Source organism: Cyprinus carpio, chromosome B14 (genome assembly GCF_018340385.1).
Source record: "Cyprinus carpio isolate SPL01 chromosome B14, ASM1834038v1, whole genome shotgun sequence".
Taxonomy (NCBI): Eukaryota; Metazoa; Chordata; class Actinopteri; order Cypriniformes; family Cyprinidae; genus Cyprinus; species Cyprinus carpio.
The window spans coordinates 24,285,277-24,307,776 of NC_056610.1; the positions used below are offsets into that span (position 1 = coordinate 24,285,277).

Below are 22,500 nucleotides of genomic sequence, written 5' to 3' on the forward strand. Positions count from 1 at the left end.
ATTTTTTCTCCTACAGGTGACGTGCAGGGCTCCGTACACCGCGCGCGTGACGCTCCTCAGAATAAAGCGCCAGGAGCATTTTCCTCATATTATTTCTGAACATATAATAAGTGTAAACGAGTTTGTACAAGATGTAGTTGTAGTTTCATGCATCTTTTCTGCAAAGATATTTCACGAGTGATTTGTTAACATCATGCGTGCTGCACAACTGTCGAATTCACTCAAGGTTTACATAAACAGTCTTTAAGTCCTAAGTCAGTCCTTCCAGGATTTCACGGAACTTTTTTTTTTTTTTTTTTTTGAGTTTTTGCGACCTAAAATTACTGATTTTGTTGCTGCTTTTCTCAAAATTTGTGATGATATTTGCGGCATTTCTTATTGTTTTGCAGTGAAAATATACCACAGACAATATTCTTCTAACACTGTTCTGACTTCGAGGACCACTGTAGGTCTCCAGACTAACGTTTGAGGACACCAGCACCAGTGCCATTAAGTTCTGCAGAAGGTGTCTCCAGCAGCTGACAGTGAAGCACTCATCCTAATCACACACGTACATCTCTGAGACAGCTAATGTCTGCATTTACACGTGCAAGATGTGTTTTTAAGAGTGCTTGTTCATCTGCAGTACGTCTCTAAGATGTTTCCTGTCAGATTTCAATCAGACATTTATTAGAACGCATGTAAAACTGCTTCTGAGACCTTTATCAGAGTACACATAGATGATTCCCAGATCTTTAGCAGACGTCTTACAGGTATGATAATATACTTTTCTACTAGTGGTCATTTAATATATTTTTTTATTTTTAAATAAGTGTTTGCTTTCCTACATTATGAAACTTTTAGTTTTATACATGGGGAAACCTATGAAGGATGAACAAATATCGTCACATTAAAAATAACTTTCAAAATTCGGTGATACTTAAAGCATCGAAGTGCTGGGAAAAGTTGTGTGAAGCATTTAAAATCACTCGAAAACATTAGAGCACTACTACACTGATTCTAACTTTGATTAGAATCAGTGTATACTGAATTCATACAGTAAAGTCTACTGAAGTTTACTGAAAATCCTGCTTATTTAACATTTAAATCAGATGTTCACTGTCATTCCTGTCATGTGTTTTATTTTATTTTTAATATTAATATTAATTTCTATTTCTGTTTGTCCTCAGGATCACAGCTTGATTGTGTTCCTGATCTAACATTACCACATTACCAGGTGACTGAATGTGCTACATTTTGTGTTGTTTGCTCTGAAATTACTTTTATAATAAGTGGAAAGTGCAAATTTGAAAATACAATGACTAAACTTAAAATAAATAAAATTATTTTATTTAAAAATATTTTTTTTATTTAAATTTTTTTTTTTTAATTATTAAGTCAAGTTAATGACTGCTTGTGTGTCTCCATCAGTGAGCTTCATACATGTTTTAAAGTTGAGCCTGACGACCAAAAAAGCACAATATGCATTTATTGTTTTAATTTAATTTATTGTTTTATTGTTTTGTGTTATAGGACTCTGATCGGGAAATAGCCCAAGACGACCCTACAAGTCCTTCAGAGGCAGAAATAGTCTTGAAAGGTGTTGAGGTTCTGTCAGGATTGTCCAGTGTTGCAATGCATGTGTTGATCTATTGCAGAATTTTACTGTATCTGCACCCCTCTAATTATGTGGTGTAACAGTCATTGACTAGCTAAAGGATTCCTGTTTCCGAAAAGGAGGTTTCTGTAACAGTGTTTTGAAGTGATCTCACTAGTGTTCTCTAGGCAGTGAAGTAGTGTGTGTATTTGGCAGGTTTGTGTATTATGTTTAATGAATTGTGTGTTAACAATCGAGAAAAACTGTAATGCATTTTTAATGCCACACACTTAAAAAATCTGTGCAATCTGTGTTATATGAAGCGATAGGAACACTTTTTGTAAGCGAAGGAAAAAAAAAAGACTTTATTCAACAATTCCTTTGTCAACAGTCTCCTCTGTGTCTCTCCATATCACCGTATGCTGTGTATGCTCTTCTGTGTCATCCGCGCCACAAGGATGCGCTGTTTCCACGTGTATTTAACTTTGATTTGAAAGAAAAGAGCGCATCCTTCTGGTGCGGATGACACAGAAGAGCATACACAGCATACGGTGATATGGAAACATTTTGTAAAATTCAATAAAATCAAGATCTTATAATAAAGTCTTAATTCAATTTAATCTTTATTTGATTGGGAAAAGTGCAAAGAAAAAATGTTCAATGTTTTCACTGACCAAATAAACTGTAACCTGTAAAAATAAGCAAATTGGGACAGAGGCACGTTTAACTGTGTCACATCAACTTTCCTTTTCATTACAATGTTTAATTGTGAATAGAGGATATTGTTAAAGTTTTGCAAGTTTTGCAAAAATATTTGCCCAATCTGGCTTTATACAAGACTTCAGAAGCTCATCAGTCTGTGGTCATCATTGCCTGACTGTCCTTTTCATGACTGGTCATACATGTTCAATAGGAGACAGGTCTGGACTGATCTCTGTGTCTACGAAACCATGCTGTTGTAGCACATGCAGAATGAGAGCTGGCGTTGTCTTGATCTAATAACCATGGACTTCCCATGAAAGACATCATATTGATGGCTCTGTAATCATCTCTACAATGCCATTATAAAGCCTCCATGTCAGTGGTCCCCTCACACATGCTGTTTTGAGCAGAGTAGAGTAGAGCTTGTTGTTTGTTGCTTCTCCGATCACAAATGCAGACATGGTTTTATGTTTACATGGTGCGATACACAACACAACACATAAAAACACAGTATAAGTCATTATAATCAGTAATTATGTCTCCACTAGATGCAACAAATGCCTCGTTTGTAATGGGTTTTATTGGTTTTGTCTCATCGTGCCAGGAGACGGCATCACAGTGAGGGGCGTAACATTTCCGTCACACGCTTGAGATATTCGGCCAATCACAAAGCACTGGATAGCTGGCCAATCAGAGCACACCTCGCTTTTTGATGAGCTTTGTAAAAAATGATGTGTTTCAGAAGGCGGGGCATAGAGGAGAAACAATAATGTACAGTATGTGGAAAATAATGTGTTTTTTTAACCTTAAACCGCAGAAACACATTTAATTACACCAAAAACACAAAATAATGTTCTTTTTAGCAACATCATATGACCCTTTTAAGGAAGAACCCACAAATATAGGAAACAAGGAGGACCATCAAATCAAGATGTACTTTTGATTGAAGAGAGCGCTCACAGAGGGGTACAACCAACATCTCCAAGCAAAGATAATATATTTGTTATTCAGTGATGAAACATTCATCTGAAACATCACGTGATGTTCTTGTAGTGATTTTTATTCATGTTGGAATATTTAATAACTATTTAAAAAACATTGTGTCTTATTTGTATTTTTTAAGTCATCAGAACAGTTGGATGATATGAAAGTGTACTTTTTTTAATTCTTAGTATTTTTTCATTGATCTCGTTTTCTCACAATCCAAATCTTATGATTCAGTGAGTTATGATGGCTTTAAGAGCTATAAGACCACTTCCTACAATATTCATTAAAGCAGTGTCGATTTTTCATTCTTAGCTTCATTCCATGAGCAAGCAGAGTACGAACAGCCTTCAAGTGAAGACATCTGAAAACAGCAAAATACTGAGTCAACATAAATTCAAATGGGAAAAAAAGATACCAGAAAATAAATTGATAAACAACTAAACTGACAGAGTGGTAGTTCAAAAAATGGATATATGTGATATGTATTATAAATATGACTAGTGTTAATATTTTTTGTAAAATTCAGTGAAATGAGCCATTGTGCTTATCATAAGGAAGCCACAAATCATATCTTTGAGGGGCATGGAAATAGTCTTGCATAATAGGAAAAGTCTCAGAATAACTTTCATATTCCACAGAAGAAAGAAAATCATACAGGTTTGGAAAGACATGAAGATGAGTACATGATTACTCAGTGATTACTTGATTATGAAGTTCTTGATTTTGGTGAACTATCCCTTTAAGTAAAATAAAATACATGACTACATGAAAATATACTTAAGATATGACTTATTATATTACTGCATTATAAATAAATGTGTTCATCTTTAATTCTTATTACTGTATAATACTTGGTAAAATTACAGCTCTGCTGATGATGTATTATTTAGATGACAAGTGTAAGTTATCAGTGACACTGGTGTCACGCGTCTGTGCTGTGACGTACTTCTCAACAACATTAGGCTTGTTTGAGATGAGCAAAATCTGTGCAGAACCGATCACCGGTGATAGCTGTTATCAGCAGCACAGCGCACCAGAATAAAGGCCCCCATATACTTCAAATGAAATTGAAGAACAAACTGAAATGAAATCATTTCGAACAAAATCAGGCCGAAACGAAGTTCGTTTTGGCAGTTCGAAACGTGCACAGCCCAATCTTGAATGTTTCAGACACACTTTGTTGCTTGGCCCCACAAGCTAGTACCTGGAGTGTCGAGGCCAGTCTCTCCGTAGTGGAAATCGGTGTCCTGTGTGTTTTTGTATGTTTTGTATAAGGCGATACCCTTTTCAAGAGATGGTCAAACTGTAAAAGAGCTGCAGTGACGAGGCCAGGATGTTTTCACAGGGGTGACTAGTCTGGGGTGGCACAGAAATCTTCATTATTTCAATATAAAAATGTGTTTGACTATAATGTACTGGACTGTTTTAGTGCCTAAAACACAACTGAGTACAATTCATTTCTACTTAACTGTAATTGAGATATTTGTGAATTAGATCAAGTAATACTGAGTGAATATGGGAATTTTTGTATTATTCCTCACCTCCAGGTAATTTAATAAAGGGGCTCACTATAGCTTTATTGCTCATTCAGCTTCTCAAAACTCCCAAATGCTTGCTCTCCAACATTGCATACTCATGGATGAGACATGCATAGTGATAAAAATGTGAAAAGTCAACAGACATAAATGCCAGAATATAAAATTAGTTATTTTATGCATTTAAATGATTTCATTTTCACATATTTTCTAGTATTAGTGCACTCTGCTCACATTTTTTTGTGCATTAAATTACAAATAAAATCTCAGCTTGTGCCTTATATTGTGACCCCGTACTGCAGAATATAATTTACATGCATTTGAGAGACGTTCTTATGCTGGGTATACATGCTCAGTTTGCAGCTTTATTTGCCTTTTTGGTATTTCATGACTTAGCTGACGACAGAACTAGGAATGTATGCTCATAGTTTCTTGAGCGGGTTATTTATGATGAAGTGATATAGAGCGTGCACCACATGTCCTCGTACTGTTGAAGTGTGCACCGTGAGCAAAACAGCTGATGGGACAGGAGAGTGTGTTTTACTGACATATAGTCTAACAACATCTCATCAGACCGCAGTTCACAGTTGTTCCTCTGAAGCTCATACTGTCTGATCCTACAGTTTTCGTTGTCCTGTGCATGCAGCTGACTGTGTGGCCGTCACTCTGAGTGTTCTGTGCATTTTTATCCACAGGTGAATGTTGACGAGCTGTGATACTGAAGCTCAACAGAAGGGGAGAGTGTATTTTGTTTCTTTTGCTGTAGTTTCTTTTTGGTTTGTCACTTGCTTTATGAATTTGTATGCACTGATTTGCTGTGGGGCTTGTCCATTCTGTTAAGGTGAGCTTTATTACGGTGTTTTTGTAACTGTGGGTATTTAATTGGTAAACTGTTGAGACCATTCTTTAGAATGTTTTAGGATCAATGACTTCTGTGTAAAATAAGTGTTTTATTTTGGTAAGTCATGTCTTTCAGTAGTACTGAACCTGTGTTTCCTTGAGTAGCACCTGAGGGTGTGTGGTATTCCCTGGGTGCGAGTCCTGCTACATTTGGTTTACTGAAGAACAGCAAAAAAGAAAGAACAGTCAGGTTTACATGATAAACCTAATTTTTTACATGCAAAATTTCATATTCACAAATGTAAGTTCTCATGCAAAAAACTTTTTTTTATTATTATTATTTTAGGAAGGAAATGGAGCATTATATTGATACTATACGAGTTTCTATGAAACAAAAACCAATTAAAATTCTGACCCCTGGCCCCGCCCCGCCCCGCCCCGGTCCCCGTCTCTCACTCCTTCGGCAGATTATCCACGGAATGATCGACATACAGCGCGAGATTCGCAACGGACCCCGCGCCTCAATCCGCACACTTCCCGAGTCCCGCGAGGCTCTAAAACACATCTCAAACGCGTAAAGCCTGCTTTCTTTCTCTTCTTTGGATGTTTTATGGCGGTTATCAGACCAGCTTAAAGCCTGCTTTAACGAGCGCGATACAAAATAACGCCACACATTCTCCTACTGTCCGCGGTACTGTTACTTTTGATTGGCAGAGTTTGCAGCCAATCGAAGCGTGGCATCGCCTGAGGAGTGTTGCTCATTGAGCCAATCGAAGGCGCGTGAGGGCGGGGCTTCCCGCAGTTTCCAATCTTTGGAAAAGTTGTGCAAAACGGAAATGGAAAAACAAACGGCGAAATGCGCGATTTCTTCTTCCCGGTCACTCTTGAGATATTTACTTACACGTCTGCAGTGTTGAAGAGCAGTGCTGCTGGTGACAAACCGAGAACAGAGTGAACTTAATGAGTCGTTCAGGACGTTCCTTTATTAATCGTCGCGGTGGGATCGTTTAATCTGCTCACGTTAAATGCATGGGCTTGTGATCGCACGTGCTGCGTGTGGAGATGTTTGTATGGAGCGCGCTGCTGTTGGTCGCGCGAGCTCTTGTCATTAATGCAGCATTATCCATTGATCATCAGCGCAGAAAAGGTTTCTAATTTCATGTTCTTATTAAATCTCAAAGTAAATATCTGTTGTTTTGGGGGGGGGGGGAAATAAAGAACAGACAGTAGATTTTATAGTTTTTTTTCTTTCTCAGAGATGAGGCGCGGTATCAGTTCTTCACAGCAATACCCAAAGGACGTCATCTCAGGCCACGCCCCATACACCTTATTTGGTCAGTGGGCGGGGCAGAGAAGCGCCAGGCATGCTTCACAGCGGGTAAGATTTGCCCTGATATCTGTCAATCATTCAGCTGTCATATTTCTGTTGTGTTTTTGATCTGGCTGCTGATCTGATGTGTGTTTCATTCAGAGCGAGACGAAGCCTTCAGCGTTTGGAGTCTCCTTCCACAAGTGCGCTCAGGTGTGATTGTCCCTGTGTTCATAGACTGCTGTGTGTGTGTGTGTGTAAATGAGTGTTTGTTGTTTATTTATTTATAAACCACAATTAAAACAACTTAACATTGATCAATGCGCTGTACAATCTCTAAATAAAAATTACACAGTATTGATTTTCAGACAAACAATGACCAAAAACAAATGTGAAAAGTCCATGGTTAGGGTGTGAGGCATCCTTTATGATGTTTCTTGCCCTGCCCAGGCAGCGCTTGTGATAGATGTTCTCAATGGAAGTTAACTGGGTGCCGGTGATCTGTTGAGCAGTTTTCACCACTCGCTGGAGTGCTTTGCAGTCAGATGCAATTGCTGTACCACACTGAGATGCAGTTTGTGAGTATGCTCTCAATGGTACAGCAGTAGAATTCCACAAGGATCCTGGGATTCAGGTGAACTTTCTTAAGGCTCCGTAAGAAGTAAAGGCGCTGCTGTGCCTTTCTGACCAGGGTGGAGGTGTTATGGGACCAGGTGAGATCATCAGAGATGTGGATGCCAAGGAACTTGAAGCTCGACACACGCTCCACTACAGCTCCGTTGATGTAGATGGGTGTGTGTGCATGACTCCTAGTCCGCCTGAAGTCCACAATGATCTCCTTTGTCTTCTGGGTGTTTAGTTCCAGATTGTTGGTGGCACACCACACAGCCAGGTGCTGCACCTCATCCCTGTAGGCTGACTCATCGTCATCTTTGATCAGACCTACCACCGTGGTGTCATCTGCAAATTTGATTATGGTGTTGGAGGAACGCAGGAACGCAGTCATGTGTGAATAAGGAGTACAGGAGAGGGCTCTCATCTTTTGTGTAACATTTCCGTCACACGCTTGAGGCATTCAGCCAATCACAACGCACTGGATAGCTGGTCAATCACTGAGCACACCTCGCTTTTCAAAGAGATGAGCTTTGTAAAAAATCAATGTGTTTCAGAAGGCGGGGCATAGAGGAGAAACAATAATGTACAGTATGTGGAAAATAATGTTTTTTTTTTTTTAACGTAAACTGCATAAATACATTTCATTACACCAAATGCACAAAATAATGTTCTTTTTAGCAACATCATATGACCCCTTAAAAGATTCAGATCATCAAACAAATTTTAATAATATACTTTGTGTAACATTACAATTTGTTTGATCTGAATCATTCAAGTCTGACAAATATGCAAAAAATTAAAAACAGGACGGGGGCACAATCTTTTTCACAGCACTGTATATGAGTGTGTGTGTGTGTGTGTGTGTGTGTGCTGGTGTGTGTGTGTGTGTGTGTGTGTGTGTGCTGGTGGATGTATTTGAGTGTGTAAATGTGTGTGCTGCAGGTGGACTCGGCGGGCAGTGTGTCTGCGCAGGTGCAGGTGCGTCTCGAGGTCAGTAACCCGCAGGAGGGTCGTGACCTTTCGCAGCTCTGCATCCGTGACTCTGTGTCTGGGGTCACTCTGCTGCAGACCAATGGCAGCGTCCAGGAGAGAGGTTTCCAGACCTTCAGCGCCGACTCACTGCACGGTACAAACATCACTCTGAAAAAATACACTAGAATCTGTTTATATACTTACAGATCAGCCTGTAAATTTACACTTTAAAACAGTAATTAAAAAAACAAAAACAAACGTTAAACTCCAAACGACTTTTTTTTGTGTCAAACACCATCATAACACACACAATACTAAAATAACACAATAAACATTCATTCAACAACATGCATTGTAACAAAACCACTGTTTATTTTCAGTAAATATTTTATTTGCTTCCAGAAAATGGTAAATTCAACAGTATTTTAATGTAACTTTTTTTAGCAGTGTAGACTTAAATTGCAATCATACATATTTTTTACAGTGCACACACACATTTATCTTACTATGTACATAAGCACATCATAGACTTATAATATAGCCATAGATATGTCATAGACCAAATCATAGCTGAGAAAACACAGACACACACACACAATGTAGAAAACAAACATATACTCACTGTGTGTGTGTGTGTGTGTGTGTGTGTGTAGCTGGCTCTCAGTATGTGGTTTCGTACAGGATGAGTGTGAAAGGAAACAGAGACTCTGAACTCTCAACAGAGATTCTCAATCTCCCAGCGTTTCTGACCTTCTCCAACGCCACTCAGGTATCCACATCCACTCCTGTGTGTATCTGTCTGTCTGTTACTCGCTGTGCATGCTGGGATGTGTGTGTGTGTGTGTGATAACTTGGACCTTGATGATCCTGTCATTGTTGTTTTGTTTATGGAAAATAATATGATGAATTTGATAAATTTTATTTCAGAATGATATTCATCTGTTTGGTCCAGTGATTGCCAATTTCACTGTGAGGATAAACACAACTGAACAGGTACACAAACACTTTCTCTCTCTCTCTCTCTCTCTCTCTCACAAACACACACACACAGGCCCACACTCCCATGTAACCAGCTGCTGTTGCTGGTGTGTGTTTGTGATCTGTGTGTGTGTGTGTGTGTGTGTGTGTGTGTGTGTGTGTGTGTGTTTAATCTGTGTGTGTGTGGGGCAGGCTGGTGCGGATCGCTCTCTTCTCCTCGTGGGATTCATGGTCTCATTTCTCCTGACGCTCCTGTTGGCGTCTCTGGGTGTGGTCAGTGTGAAGTACCTGCGGCGCAGACGACTGCAGAGCTGCGCTCCACACACGGTCAGTTCAATCCAGTCACAGCGCTGAGTGTGTAGTTGGCCCCATCAGCGCATGCATGGATGAAGTGCATCTGGGAATGATTCTGCTGTTTGTTCATTTCTAGAGACGCAGCATCAACGAAGAGGCGGGGCCATATGAGTGTGACATCACTGCTGCAGCCAATGAGGAGGCAGCATTTGAGGATAAGTTTGTGGATATTGTGATGTTGGAAGATCCACAAAACATGATTCAAGTGCTTGACAGGTGAGTGAGTGTGTGTGTGGCTGTGGTGTGTGTGTGTGTGTACAGGTTTATGTATCCTGGTGGGGACTTAAACCTGAATACACACAGACTCAAGGGGACTCGTATCACGGTGGGGATCTAAATTGAGGTCACCATGGATAACAAAGCTTATAAACCATACAGAATGAGTTTTTTTGAGAAAGTAAAAATGCACAAAGTTTCCTGTAAGGGGTAGGCTTAGGTGTAGGGTTGGTGTAGGGTGATAGAATATACAGTTTGTACAGAATAAAAACCATTACGACTATGGAGAGTCCCCATAAACCACAAATGCAAGTGTGAGAGATTGAGACTGTGAGAGTGTGAGTGCGAGAGTATGTGTGTGTGTGTGTGTGTGTGAGAGTATAAAGGTGTCTCTCTGTCAGTCTGCAGGTGTCGAGTGTGTTGCGTGCGGCGGTGTGGGTGGAGCGAGTGCGGGTACAGATGTTTAAGGGGCTGCTGTCTGTGTTGCTGGCGGGTGTTCGGGCGGCGGGGCATCTGAGTGATCCGGGCGAGAGGCGTGTTTTGGGGGTCATTAATGGGCAGATCGTGGGCATGGAAGGGAAAGTCCAGGAGGAGCATATGGCGCGGATGGCAGCGCTCGCCGCTCAGTGTAACCTGGAGACGCAGGAGGAGATGGAAACACAGCAGCACAAACACATGAGCGAAACGGCACACGCAGAACGACTGTTCCAGCACGCGCCGCTACCGCAGGTGATGCTCTTCTGAACAATCATGTTTTCCCAAAAATGTATCTGAATTGACTTTATGGTTAAAACGAGAACAAATATCTGTGTCCTATTGAATCAAGTTTATTTTTCTGGCCCCTTTGGCAGAAGTTTTTTAAAGCATAAAACCACTTAATTTTTATTCTTTTTTTCCAGAAAACAAAACTTTTTATCATATGTTGTTTTAGTTCTCCAGTAAATATATCTTGATTAAAAGGGGTCATATGATGCAAGTTACAAGCTGTTTGTGCGCATATGTGTCCCTGCAGCACAGAAGCAGTCATCAGTAGCACAGGTATATTTGTAGCAATAGACAACAATACATTGTATGGGTCACAATTATACATTTCTCTTTTATGACAAAAATCATTAGGATATTAAGTAAATATCATGTTCCATTAAAAGATTTTGTAAATTTTCCTACCGTAAATATATTAAAACTTGATTTTTGATCAGTAATATTCATTGCTAAGAACTTTATTTGGACATTTTTAAAGGCCATTTTCTCAATATAGTTGTAGACCAAATATTGTCCTAACAAACCATACATCAATGGAAAGCGTATTTATTCAGCTTTCAGATGATGTATACATCTCAGACCCTTATGACTGGCTTTGTGGTCCAGGGTCACATATAAGATGCGTAAAGTTCCAAAGACTAAATAAAGCCTCAAACGGAAAGAGATATTCTTTATGAAAGTTAAGACTGTGCACACCCTCCTAAAACACCTCGTTTAAACATGTCTACGTCACTGTGTGGAAAGATTTGCATAACACCGCCCAAATGTTTACACAAGGAAAGAAGGTGTAACTTTTATTCTCGCTGTAGTATTGTTGTGGAGACGCTGTGTGTTTCCAAATATGGTAAGGGGTGTAACATTTCAGTCACAAGCTTGAGGTATTCGGCCAATCACAACACACTGGATAGCTGGCCAATCAGTGCACACAGCGCTTTTCAGAACAATGTGCTTCATAAAAATCGACGTGTTTCAGAAAGGTGGGACAGAGACGAGCAATAATAATGTACGGTGTGTGGAAAATAATTTTTTGAACCTTAAACTGCCTAAACACATTGTATTACACCAAATACACAAAATAATGTTAATTTTAACATCATCATATGACCTCTTTAAGAATGTTTTGATATTTGTACTGAAAATCAAGACAGAAATTCTAAGTAAGAACATGATGTGTGATATGTGGTATGTTAACAGGACGTGCTGGAGGCTCGTTCTCTACTGGAGAAGCTGCATAAGGAAGAGCTGAAGCGTCTGCAGAAGCGGCTCCTAGTCAGGCATGAACACGCATCTGCGCAGGCACACAGGCAGCAGGCGCTGAGGCGGCGCTTTGAGCTGCACAAGATCTTCGGTGAGGAGCTGGAGGAGGCCGCTCGGACCGGAGAGCTGGAGAAAAGCACCGCAGACAAACTCTTGTTGCAGTACTACAGCCGTCAGGTGGGCTGACCATCAGTCTGACATCTGTACCGACTGCTCTGGTGTTTCTAAGTTGAAGCTTGTTTGCTGTATGGGTGGCGTGAGCTCATAGTCAGGCTGCTGGGTGAACTGGAAATGCGCTGGTGCTGCAGTGTTTTCCAAGCACTAAATCATTCTCTCTTCTGTTGTTAAGTTGAACAAGAGACCTGACTTTGATTTCCATGCATCTGTTTTTATGAGAATTTGCATTTAATAAATACATATAAGTTCAACAGTGTCTAAGTCAAGTCAGAAACCATGTAATTTCTAACATTCTGGGAATGTCATAAATGTGTGCTGTGGCTCTGCCCCAGGACGCTCTGGAGGAGGTGCTTGATGTACTTCTGGCCAATCAGAGAGCACTGCTGGCCGAGCGACACGTGCAGCGCCGCTTCCTGCTGCAGAGTTTCCAGAGTCTTCAGGCCGTGACTACTGAGGCATTCAGCAGCAGCGCTCGACGCATCAGAGATGCACAAACACACGGGTACATCCACAAAACAAAAAACAAAATTACACACAAAAAACAAACCTCACCATCACACGCTACATACCACACCATCACACACACTACATACCACACCATCACACACTACATACCACACCATCACACACACTACATACCACACCATCACACACACACACATACCACCACCACCATCACACACCCTACATACCACACCATCACACACACTACATACCACACCATCACACACACTACATACCACACCATCACACACTACATACCACACCATCACACACCCACACATACACGACACCATCACACACCACACCACTACATACCACACCATCACACACAAAACAACCCACACACACACCATCACACACTACATACCACACCATCACACACTACATACCACACCACACACACACCCTACATACCGCACCACCACACACCCTACATACCATCAACACCCCATACCCCACAACACCCATTCACCACACCATCACACACACAACACCACACCATCACACATCACCCATCACACACCCCATCACACACCATCACACACCTACATACCACCCATCACACACACGTAATACAAACCCACCATCACACACCACCATACCACACCACATCACACACACACTACATACCCACCATCACAACACACATACCTCCACACCATCACACACCATCACACACCCTACATACACACACCCTACATACCACACCATCACACACCCTACATACCTGCCACCACACACACACTACATACCCACCATCACACACCCCTACATCACACCACCACCACCACCCTACATACCACACCATCACACACTACATACCACACCATCACACACCAATACCCACCCATCACACACACTACATACCCACCATCACACACTACACCTCACCACCTACACCCTCCCCATACCACACAAGACACACACAAACCACCACCATACACACCCACCATACCACAAACCACACCCTACATCACACCATCACACCCTACACCTCACCACCCCCACACACCCATACACACAAAAAAACACCAAACACAACAACACACTACATACCACACCATCAACACACTACATACCACACACACCACACACACACTACAAACCACACCATCCAACCCTACATACCACACCATCACACACCAATCCACCCTACATCACACACCACCACATACCACACCATCACACACACTACATACCACACACACATCACACAAACACACAAAAACCACACCATCACACCTACACCACACCATTCACACACAAACAATACCACAAAATCACACACACCACACCACACAAAACCACCACAACACACAAAACATCCACCCAAAACACACACACTACAAATAAAACACCAATCACACAAACAACACACCATCACACAACACTAAAACCACACCAAACAAACCTACAAACCACACCCATCACACACAAAACAACCACAAAACAAAAAAAAAAACAAACCACACCAACACACAACAAACAATACAACACCAACAAAACACACACTACAAAAACAAAAACACACAAAACATAAACACACCCCAAAAAAAAAACACAAACAAAAAACACAAACCAAAACAAAAAAAAAAAAAAAAAATAAACACAATACCACAACAAAAAACAACAAACCAAACAACAAAACAAACAACAAAACCACAAAACACAAAACAACAAACAACAACCACAAACAACAAAAACACAAAAAAAAAAAACTCCAAAAAAACACACAAACACACAACCCACAAACATACAAAACACCAAAACACAAAACCAACATACCACACCATCAAAAAAACACACCCAACAAAAAACAACACAACTACAAACACACCAAAACAACACACAAACAAACATCAAAAAAAAATCACACAACACACACCAACACACACACAAAAACAACACACAAAAAACACAACCAAATACACAAAAAAAAACAAACAAAATCAAAAAAAAAAACAAAAAACACCCAATCACACAACACTACACCTACCAAAAACCAAAACACACACAAAACAAACCAAATAAAAAAACACAAAAAAACAAAAAACAAAAAAAAAACACACCAAAAAACAAAACAAAACACTACAAAATACACACCAAAAAAAAACACAAAACAAAAAAAACCACACCAAAAAAAAAAACACAAACAAAAAAAAACAAAACAAAACACCACCACACACACCAAAAAAAACCAAAACAAAACACTACAAAAAAACACCAAAAAAACAAAACTACAAAAACAACAAAACAAAAACAACAACACCCCAAAAAAAAAAACACTACAAACACAAACAAAAAAAAAAAACACACAAAACACCAACAAAAACAAAAAACACAACTCAAACAAAAACCAAAAAAAACACACACAAACAAACCTCGCCAAACACACACACCCAAAACAAAACAAACAAAAAAAAAAAACTGGGAAACACATAACACACAACATACCAACCAAACACAAACAAAAAAAACAAAAACAAACACCCTACAAAAAAAAAATCAAAAAAAAAAAAAACGGGCCTCAAACAAAAAACAAAAAAACAACAAAAACAAAAACAAACAACAACAAAAAAACAAAACAAAAACCCAAAAACCAAAAACAAAAAAAAAAAAACAACACACAACAACCCACCAAAAAAAACACACAAAAAACCCCCCACTCAAACAAAACACACTACATAAACAAAACCATCACACACAAAACAAAAAACACCATCACACACACTACAAACACACACCACACCAAACACACACTAAAAACCACACCAAAACACACAAACTACAACCACACCAAAACACACACAAACAAACACCACACCATCACACACACTACATACCTCGCCATCACACACACTACATACCACGCCATCACACACCCTACATACCTCGCCATCACACACCCTACATACCTCGCCATCACACACCCTACATACCTCGCCAAAAAATCACACACAACCTACATACCTCGCCATCAACACCAACTACATACCAACAACATCACACACACAAACAACCTCACCATCACAAACCTACAACATCACAACACCATCACACACACTACATACCACACCATCACACACACACTACATACCACACCATCCACACACACTACATACCACACCATCACACACACTACAACCACACCATCACACACACTACATACCACACCATCACACACACTACAACCACACCATCACACACACTACATACCACACCATCACACACACACACTACATACCACATCATCACACACACACACACTACATACCACACCATCACACACACACACACACACTACATACCACACCATCACACACACACACACACTACATACCACACCATCACACACACACACACACACACACACACACTACAACAACACCATCACACACACTACAACCTCATGATCACACACAATCTTTCACAATGTCTACACTTCATGTGTTAAAATGAGAGGATTCGTGAACATGCAAATTTCATCACTGCTGTAAGTGGAATCACCTCCGATTGGCCATTGTGTACCAGAAATCACTAGCTATGCCTGTGATTGGCTACATTTGCACAATGCTTTAAATGTGTTGTAAATAGAAACTGCCTATGCTTGCGCATGTTAATCTTTTTAAAGGGGTCATATGATGCAATTTAAAATTTTCCTTTCTCTTTGGAGTGTTACAAGCTCTTGGTGCATAAAGAAGATCTGTAAAGTTGCAAGAACTAAAGTCTCAAATCCAAAGAGATATTCTTTATAAAAGTCGTCAACCCCTCCTACCTAAAACAGCTCATTCTAACACGCCCCCACGTCTACGTCACAATGTGGGAAGATTTGCATAACGCCACCCAAATGTTCATGCAAGGAAAGAAGGCATAACTTTTATTGGGGGAAGTTGTGGCCTAATGGTTAGAGAGTTTGACTCCTAACCCTAAGGTTGTGGGTTCGAGTCTCGGGCCGGTAATACCACGACTGAGGTGTCCTTGAGCAAGGCACTGAACATAAATGATACCCACTGCTCCGGGTGTGTGTTCACGGTGTGTGTGTGTTCACTGCTGTGTGTGTGCACTTTGGATGGGTTAAATGCAGAGCACCAATTCTGAGTATGGGTCACTATACTTGGATGTATGTCATGTCACTTTCACTTTTATTCTCTCTGTTGCTGCTGGTGTCATGTTATGGAGTCGCTGTGTGTTTCGTTGTGAAAGCGAAACTACTTTGTTTGGTCTTCCAAAAGAGGACACAACTAGAAATCAGTGGTTCAGTTGTATTTACAACACTGTTCCAGAACAGTTCAACCCAAATATTCAGATGTGTGCTGTGCATTTTAAGGAGGACAAGGACTGTTTCCTGAACGTGTGAGAGTAGCCTACAATGCCGGTATCTGTTTCTATAAAGTGGGGCATTTCCACCTTTGTGAGGACAGTCTGGCGCTTCTGACTCACAGTCTGTAGGTACGTTTTCATGGATTTTCCACTGATGATTCAAATGCGAGTTTTGAGCAGTGTAGAGTTACTGTTAGAGCTTGTTGTTTGTCGTTTCTCCGATCACAAATGCAGAGATGGTTTTATGTTTATGCAGCGCGATACGAAACACAACGTGTAAAAAGGTGGTGTAAGTCATTATAATCATTAATTATGTCCCCACTGGATGTAACAACTGCCTCGTTTGTAATGCTTTTTATTGGTTTTTGTCTTGTCGTGCCAAGACACATCAGTAAGGGGCGTAACATTTCTATCAAATGTTTGAAGTATGCACTGGATAGCTGGCCAATCAGCGTACACCTCGCTTTTCAGAACGATGAGTTTTGTAAAAATCTACGCGTTTCAGAAAGGCTGGACCTAAAGGAGAAGCAGTAATGTACAGTATGTGGAAAATAATGTGTTTTTTGAACCTTAAACTGCATAAAAACATTGCATTACACCAAATACACAAAATAATATTCTTTCAGCAACGTCATATGACCCCTTTAAAGAGATACTCCACGCCAAAATGAAAATCTCCGTTATTTTTGTTTTCTTCGCTTACAAAAAGTGTTCCCGTCGCTTCATATAACCCAGATTGCACGTCTGATGGCAGATGGAGTATTCTGACGATGTCTTTCATACCTTTCCTGGACCTTGACACTGTTATTTACTTAGCAGACTATGGGACAGCCACAAGCCTTCAGGTTTTCATCCAAAATATCTTAAATTGTGTTCCGTAGACGAACTGAGCTTTTATGGGTTTGGAACGACATGGGGGTACGTGATTAATGACAAAATTTTCATTTTTGGGTGTAGTATCCCTTTAACATTAATATTAGTTCTTTCTGCTTTTGTGCAACAGATAAATAACAATTTATGATTTAGACATTTTATGTTTAGATATTTATATTTTGCGGGGGTCCCGCAAATCATTTTATTCTGCCCCATCCCACCCACACCTGCACTCGCCCATCAAGAGTTGTCACGCGCAGCACCCTGTTGCATTGGGTCTCACGAGTCCGACGGTACATACTTCATCACACGTTAGCTGTGCTGTACTACAAAATGTTAAATTCTGAACTAAATGTGATCCACAATATTACTGTATTTTGTGTGTGTGTGTGTGTGTGTGTGTGTGTGTGTGTGTGTGTGTGTGTGTGTGTGTGTGTGTGTATAGGGAGTGTGGTTTCTCTCAACAGTGTTCCGATGTTCATTTGGAGATTCTGCGGGTAAAACAGAATTTAGAAGAAAGTGTGACTCGTGAGCGAAGCACCATCCGCTGTGACATCATCAAGAAGAGACGGCAGTTGCTGTCTGAGAAGGTGAGTGTGTGTGTGTGTGTGTTTTAGCTGTTTTAAGGTATAAACCTGTATTATTAGCCTAATCTTTGCTATTTTGACAGATAAAAAAAATATATATATATTCCAAAAAATATATTTAATTCACCAACAAGAGCCACAATAGCTTATTTTTCAAGTGCAATGTATGGACAGTTAATACTTACAAAATACAAACACTAATGTACCTTGCTGTTAGTGTTTGCTAGTAACACTGAATAAAACAAAATCACATCTTATGATTTTAAAGCATATTTACTTAGAATTAAGTAAATTTAGAAAACATTACAAACATTACAAAAAACAATATTGAAAAACATGAAATTAACAGCAATATCCCTGCTAGGTCAAATATAAAAAAAAAAAAAAAAACACTAGAAGTGTATACTGTATTAATGAAAAACATCAAACAATAGCTACATTGCAAACTTGAATTCTGAAAAAGACTAAATTCACACAGCAATGACATTTCTATCCATCTCAAAACATTTTAAGTGCATAGTAACAATGAGGAAAAGACACAAAACGATGTAGTACACATGCCAGACCAGCATGTGGCGCTGTAATTCTGCCATAGAGACACATTAAGAACGGAGAAGACATGGACTATGCGCATAAACCTTGCGCTTGGTATACAAACGAACATAGAACAATACATTTATTAATTTGTGTTAATGTTAATTAATAAGACAATTGTTCAGTGTTTGTTCATGTTTTTGTTGCGCTTACGTGACGTAGTAGTGTTTGACTAGGGACGAGACGTGGGCTGATGACCTCATCATTTCAGAGAATATATACGGATTTGTGGTCCACATGAAAATGCAAAGGCGGCATTTTTGAATTTATCCACTCTGGGACCCAGATTAAAAAATATCGGTTTCACTCTCCCAAAACGCCGGATCTGTGTGGACGAAACAACTATACGATACAAAATGTATGCATATACAGCGAAACGCGCCTCCGTGTGGACGGGGCCTTGAAGTGCATAAGGTAGTAACAATGAAGAAAAATCAACATTACAAAAAATATATTAAAGAACATGAAATTCCCAGCAATGACTAGGTCAAAGATTTCCGTGGACAGCAAATTAATCCGTGGTAGGCAGATCTTAAACTCAACAGTGACATTTTCCCGTGACTTTCTTTAAAAATTAAATGATGTCTGTACATCCAGTGATTAAAGGCTGCTTTACCAGCTATTTTCCATTATCTTGTTGCTGATTTCTTCTGAGCGCGATTCTGACACCCCTCCCCCTCTCCACCGGAAAAACTCGTAGAATCACGAACGTATATAAGCGGCAGGAAAAATATAAACGTTAAAAAAGGAAACCTAGGAGAATCAATTAATTGTGAACAACTTATTACCATTGTGTAAATAATATGTAATCATGTAATCCATAAAAAAGTAACTGTAGTCTGATTACGAGTATTTTAAAAAGTAGTTTACTCTAATTACAAGTACTTGAGATTTGGAATCTGATTACGTAATCCAGATTACATGTAATCCGTTACTACCCAGCTCTGCTGATACCAGTGAAAATCCACCGTTCTCGGTACCAAAGCTCATTAAAAAATTTGACTATACTTTAATTCAAACTGTGTAAATATTTAATTTTAAAGGGCTTTTGAAAACATTTTAGAGTTATTCAGCAAAGAATAACATCTAATTTTTTTTTTTTTTTTTTTTTTAAACGGCATATATATGCAAATTCCTTTTCTGCCAGCAGGAGGCGCTTGTAGCGCGCGAGAGAGGTTTCCTCAGTAACGGCTGTAATCAAATAATCACTCCTTTCCTTAATTCCTCCTTTGATGTAGTCATGTCTCAGTGCTTTTCTGAAGAGATCGCATCTACACACCTTTCGAATAGCGCATCAAGAACCGGGTTGACCGGACACTCGGTACCACCGGTACTTAAAAAAACCTGGTACCGTAATGTTTTCATTTTTTTAGTACCGACTTGGTACCGAAGTACCGGGTCTTTTGACAACACTAGTCCTACGTGTTGGATGTTGTTTGTATAACTGTCTACGACAGACACAGGCTTTTAAACATAGGTTCCTATGTCTCACAACGCAATCCGGACTTTGAGTTCTTGAACGCCGGCGCTTTGTTTACAGACACCGCATCAGAGCCCCTTGTCTGGGCCAAACGGTCGCAACCAAGGTATCGCCGCTGGAAGAGAGCCAGCGTCCTTGTCAGACTCAGATGTCGTCCACTCCAACCTCCTCTCCTAACCATTTTGCTGGCTAAAGTTCAGTCACTGGACAACAAACTCTGTGAACTGCTGCACGTATCTCATACCATCGAGAAACAAGGGACTGCTGCATTATTTGCCTCACAGAAACCTGGATGTCTGCAGTGGTTCCAGACTCAGCCATCGAGCTTACGGGGTTCTCCGTGCACCGCTCGGACAGAACGAAAGAGCTCACAGGGAAAAGCAGAGGTGGGGGCGTTTGTTTCTTTATCAACAACTCGTGGTGTGATGAAAGGAACCTACACTCTATTAAATCCTTCTGCTCCCCTGATCTGTTTCATATGCTTCTGTCGACCATTCTGGCTACCGAGGGAATTCACCGCGGTCATAATCACCGCTGTTTACATTCCCCCTCAAGCCAACACAGACCAGGCACTCAAGGAACTGTATGGGAATATAAGTGAGCAGGAAACCGCGTACCCAGATGCAGCGTTTATTGTTATGGGGGACTTTAACAAAGCCAACTTCAGAACAATAGCTCCAAAATATTTTCAACACATCACCATCAACACGCGCGTGGTGATCGTGCACTGGACCACTGCTACTCTCCTTTCCGGGACGCCTACAAATCTCTCCCACGCCCACCTTTCGGCAAATCGGATCACTCTTCCATTCTGCTGCTGCCTGCTTATAGGCAGAAACTGAAACGGGAAGGTGAGCACCCTGACTAAATGGTGTCAGGAGAACCACCTCTCACTCAACATCGACAAGACCAAGGAGCTGGTGGTGGATTTCAGGAGACAGAGCAGAGAACACACACCCATCACCATCGACAAGACACCTGTGGAGCGGGTAAACAGCTTCAAGTTCCTCGGTGTTAACATCAGTGAGGATCTCACCTGGTCTACACACACTGATGCAGTGGTGAAGAAGGCACATCAACGCCTCTTCTTCCTGAGACGGCTGAGGAAGTTCAGAATGAGCCCCAGCATCCTCAGATCATTCTACACCTGCACTATAGAGAGCATCCTGACGGGCTGCATCACTGCCTGGTTTGGAAACAGCACCGCTGGAACCGCAAAGCTCTGGAAAGGGTCGTGCGAACTGCCCGCCACATTGTTGGAGGTGAGCTTCAGGACATCTACACCAGGCGGTGTATAAGGAAAGCTCGGAGGATCATCAGTGACTCCAGCCATCCGTCCCACAGACTGCTCTCTCTGCTGCCTCTGATGCATTTCATACAATAATCTACCTGCTACCACTGGATACCATCCAATGCACATCCATGACATTTTGTGTATCCAGTTCATGTATAATCTGTTGTACCTTAGCATACTTTTATGTGTGTATATGTCTACATAGTGCAGAATGTGTACATACTGTGTATAGTGGATAATGTGTAGTGCTAACTGTATGTATGTCTAATAGTACACTCTGTGTACTGGCATTGTCGTCTGTTGAAGTCTGTATGGTTATATGCAAATTGTTTCTGCAATTTCTGGAGCACGCTCCCAAGAATTTCACTCACTAAGGCACATGTGCTGTGGTGATGTGACAATAATAGTGACTTGGAAACAAACGCTCCTCAAAAGATCCTGATGATCAGATTTGAGACTCTAAAACATGATTGATGGAGAATCAAGTAAAGCTGAGCTGCTTCAGTCCAGTAAGAGTTCATCTGGAGATATTACTGCAGTTATTCTGACCTTTACTTGATCAAAATCA

The 22,500-nt window shown here is 40.5% G+C and overlaps 1 protein-coding gene across 1 annotated transcript in view; it reads left to right on the top strand.

The window, feature by feature from the left end:
* The first annotated feature begins 6,074 nt into the window (after positions 1 to 6,074).
* The window catches only part of LOC109088582 (limbin-like), a 26,074-nt gene continuing 9,648 nt past the window's right edge, over positions 6,075 to 22,500 (top strand). Inside the window, exons 1-12 of the mRNA XM_042738691.1 lie at positions 6,075 to 6,787; positions 6,897 to 7,018; positions 7,112 to 7,162; positions 8,507 to 8,690; positions 9,190 to 9,305; positions 9,464 to 9,529; positions 9,707 to 9,841; positions 9,945 to 10,084; positions 10,486 to 10,813; positions 12,041 to 12,280; positions 12,613 to 12,782; positions 18,423 to 18,567. Coding sequence (XP_042594625.1) covers positions 6,703 to 6,787; positions 6,897 to 7,018; positions 7,112 to 7,162; positions 8,507 to 8,690; positions 9,190 to 9,305; positions 9,464 to 9,529; positions 9,707 to 9,841; positions 9,945 to 10,084; positions 10,486 to 10,813; positions 12,041 to 12,280; positions 12,613 to 12,782; positions 18,423 to 18,567 — 1,782 coding nt within the window. The 5' untranslated portion in view covers positions 6,075 to 6,702. The remainder of the gene's footprint in view (positions 6,788 to 6,896; positions 7,019 to 7,111; positions 7,163 to 8,506; positions 8,691 to 9,189; positions 9,306 to 9,463; positions 9,530 to 9,706; positions 9,842 to 9,944; positions 10,085 to 10,485; positions 10,814 to 12,040; positions 12,281 to 12,612; positions 12,783 to 18,422; positions 18,568 to 22,500) is intronic.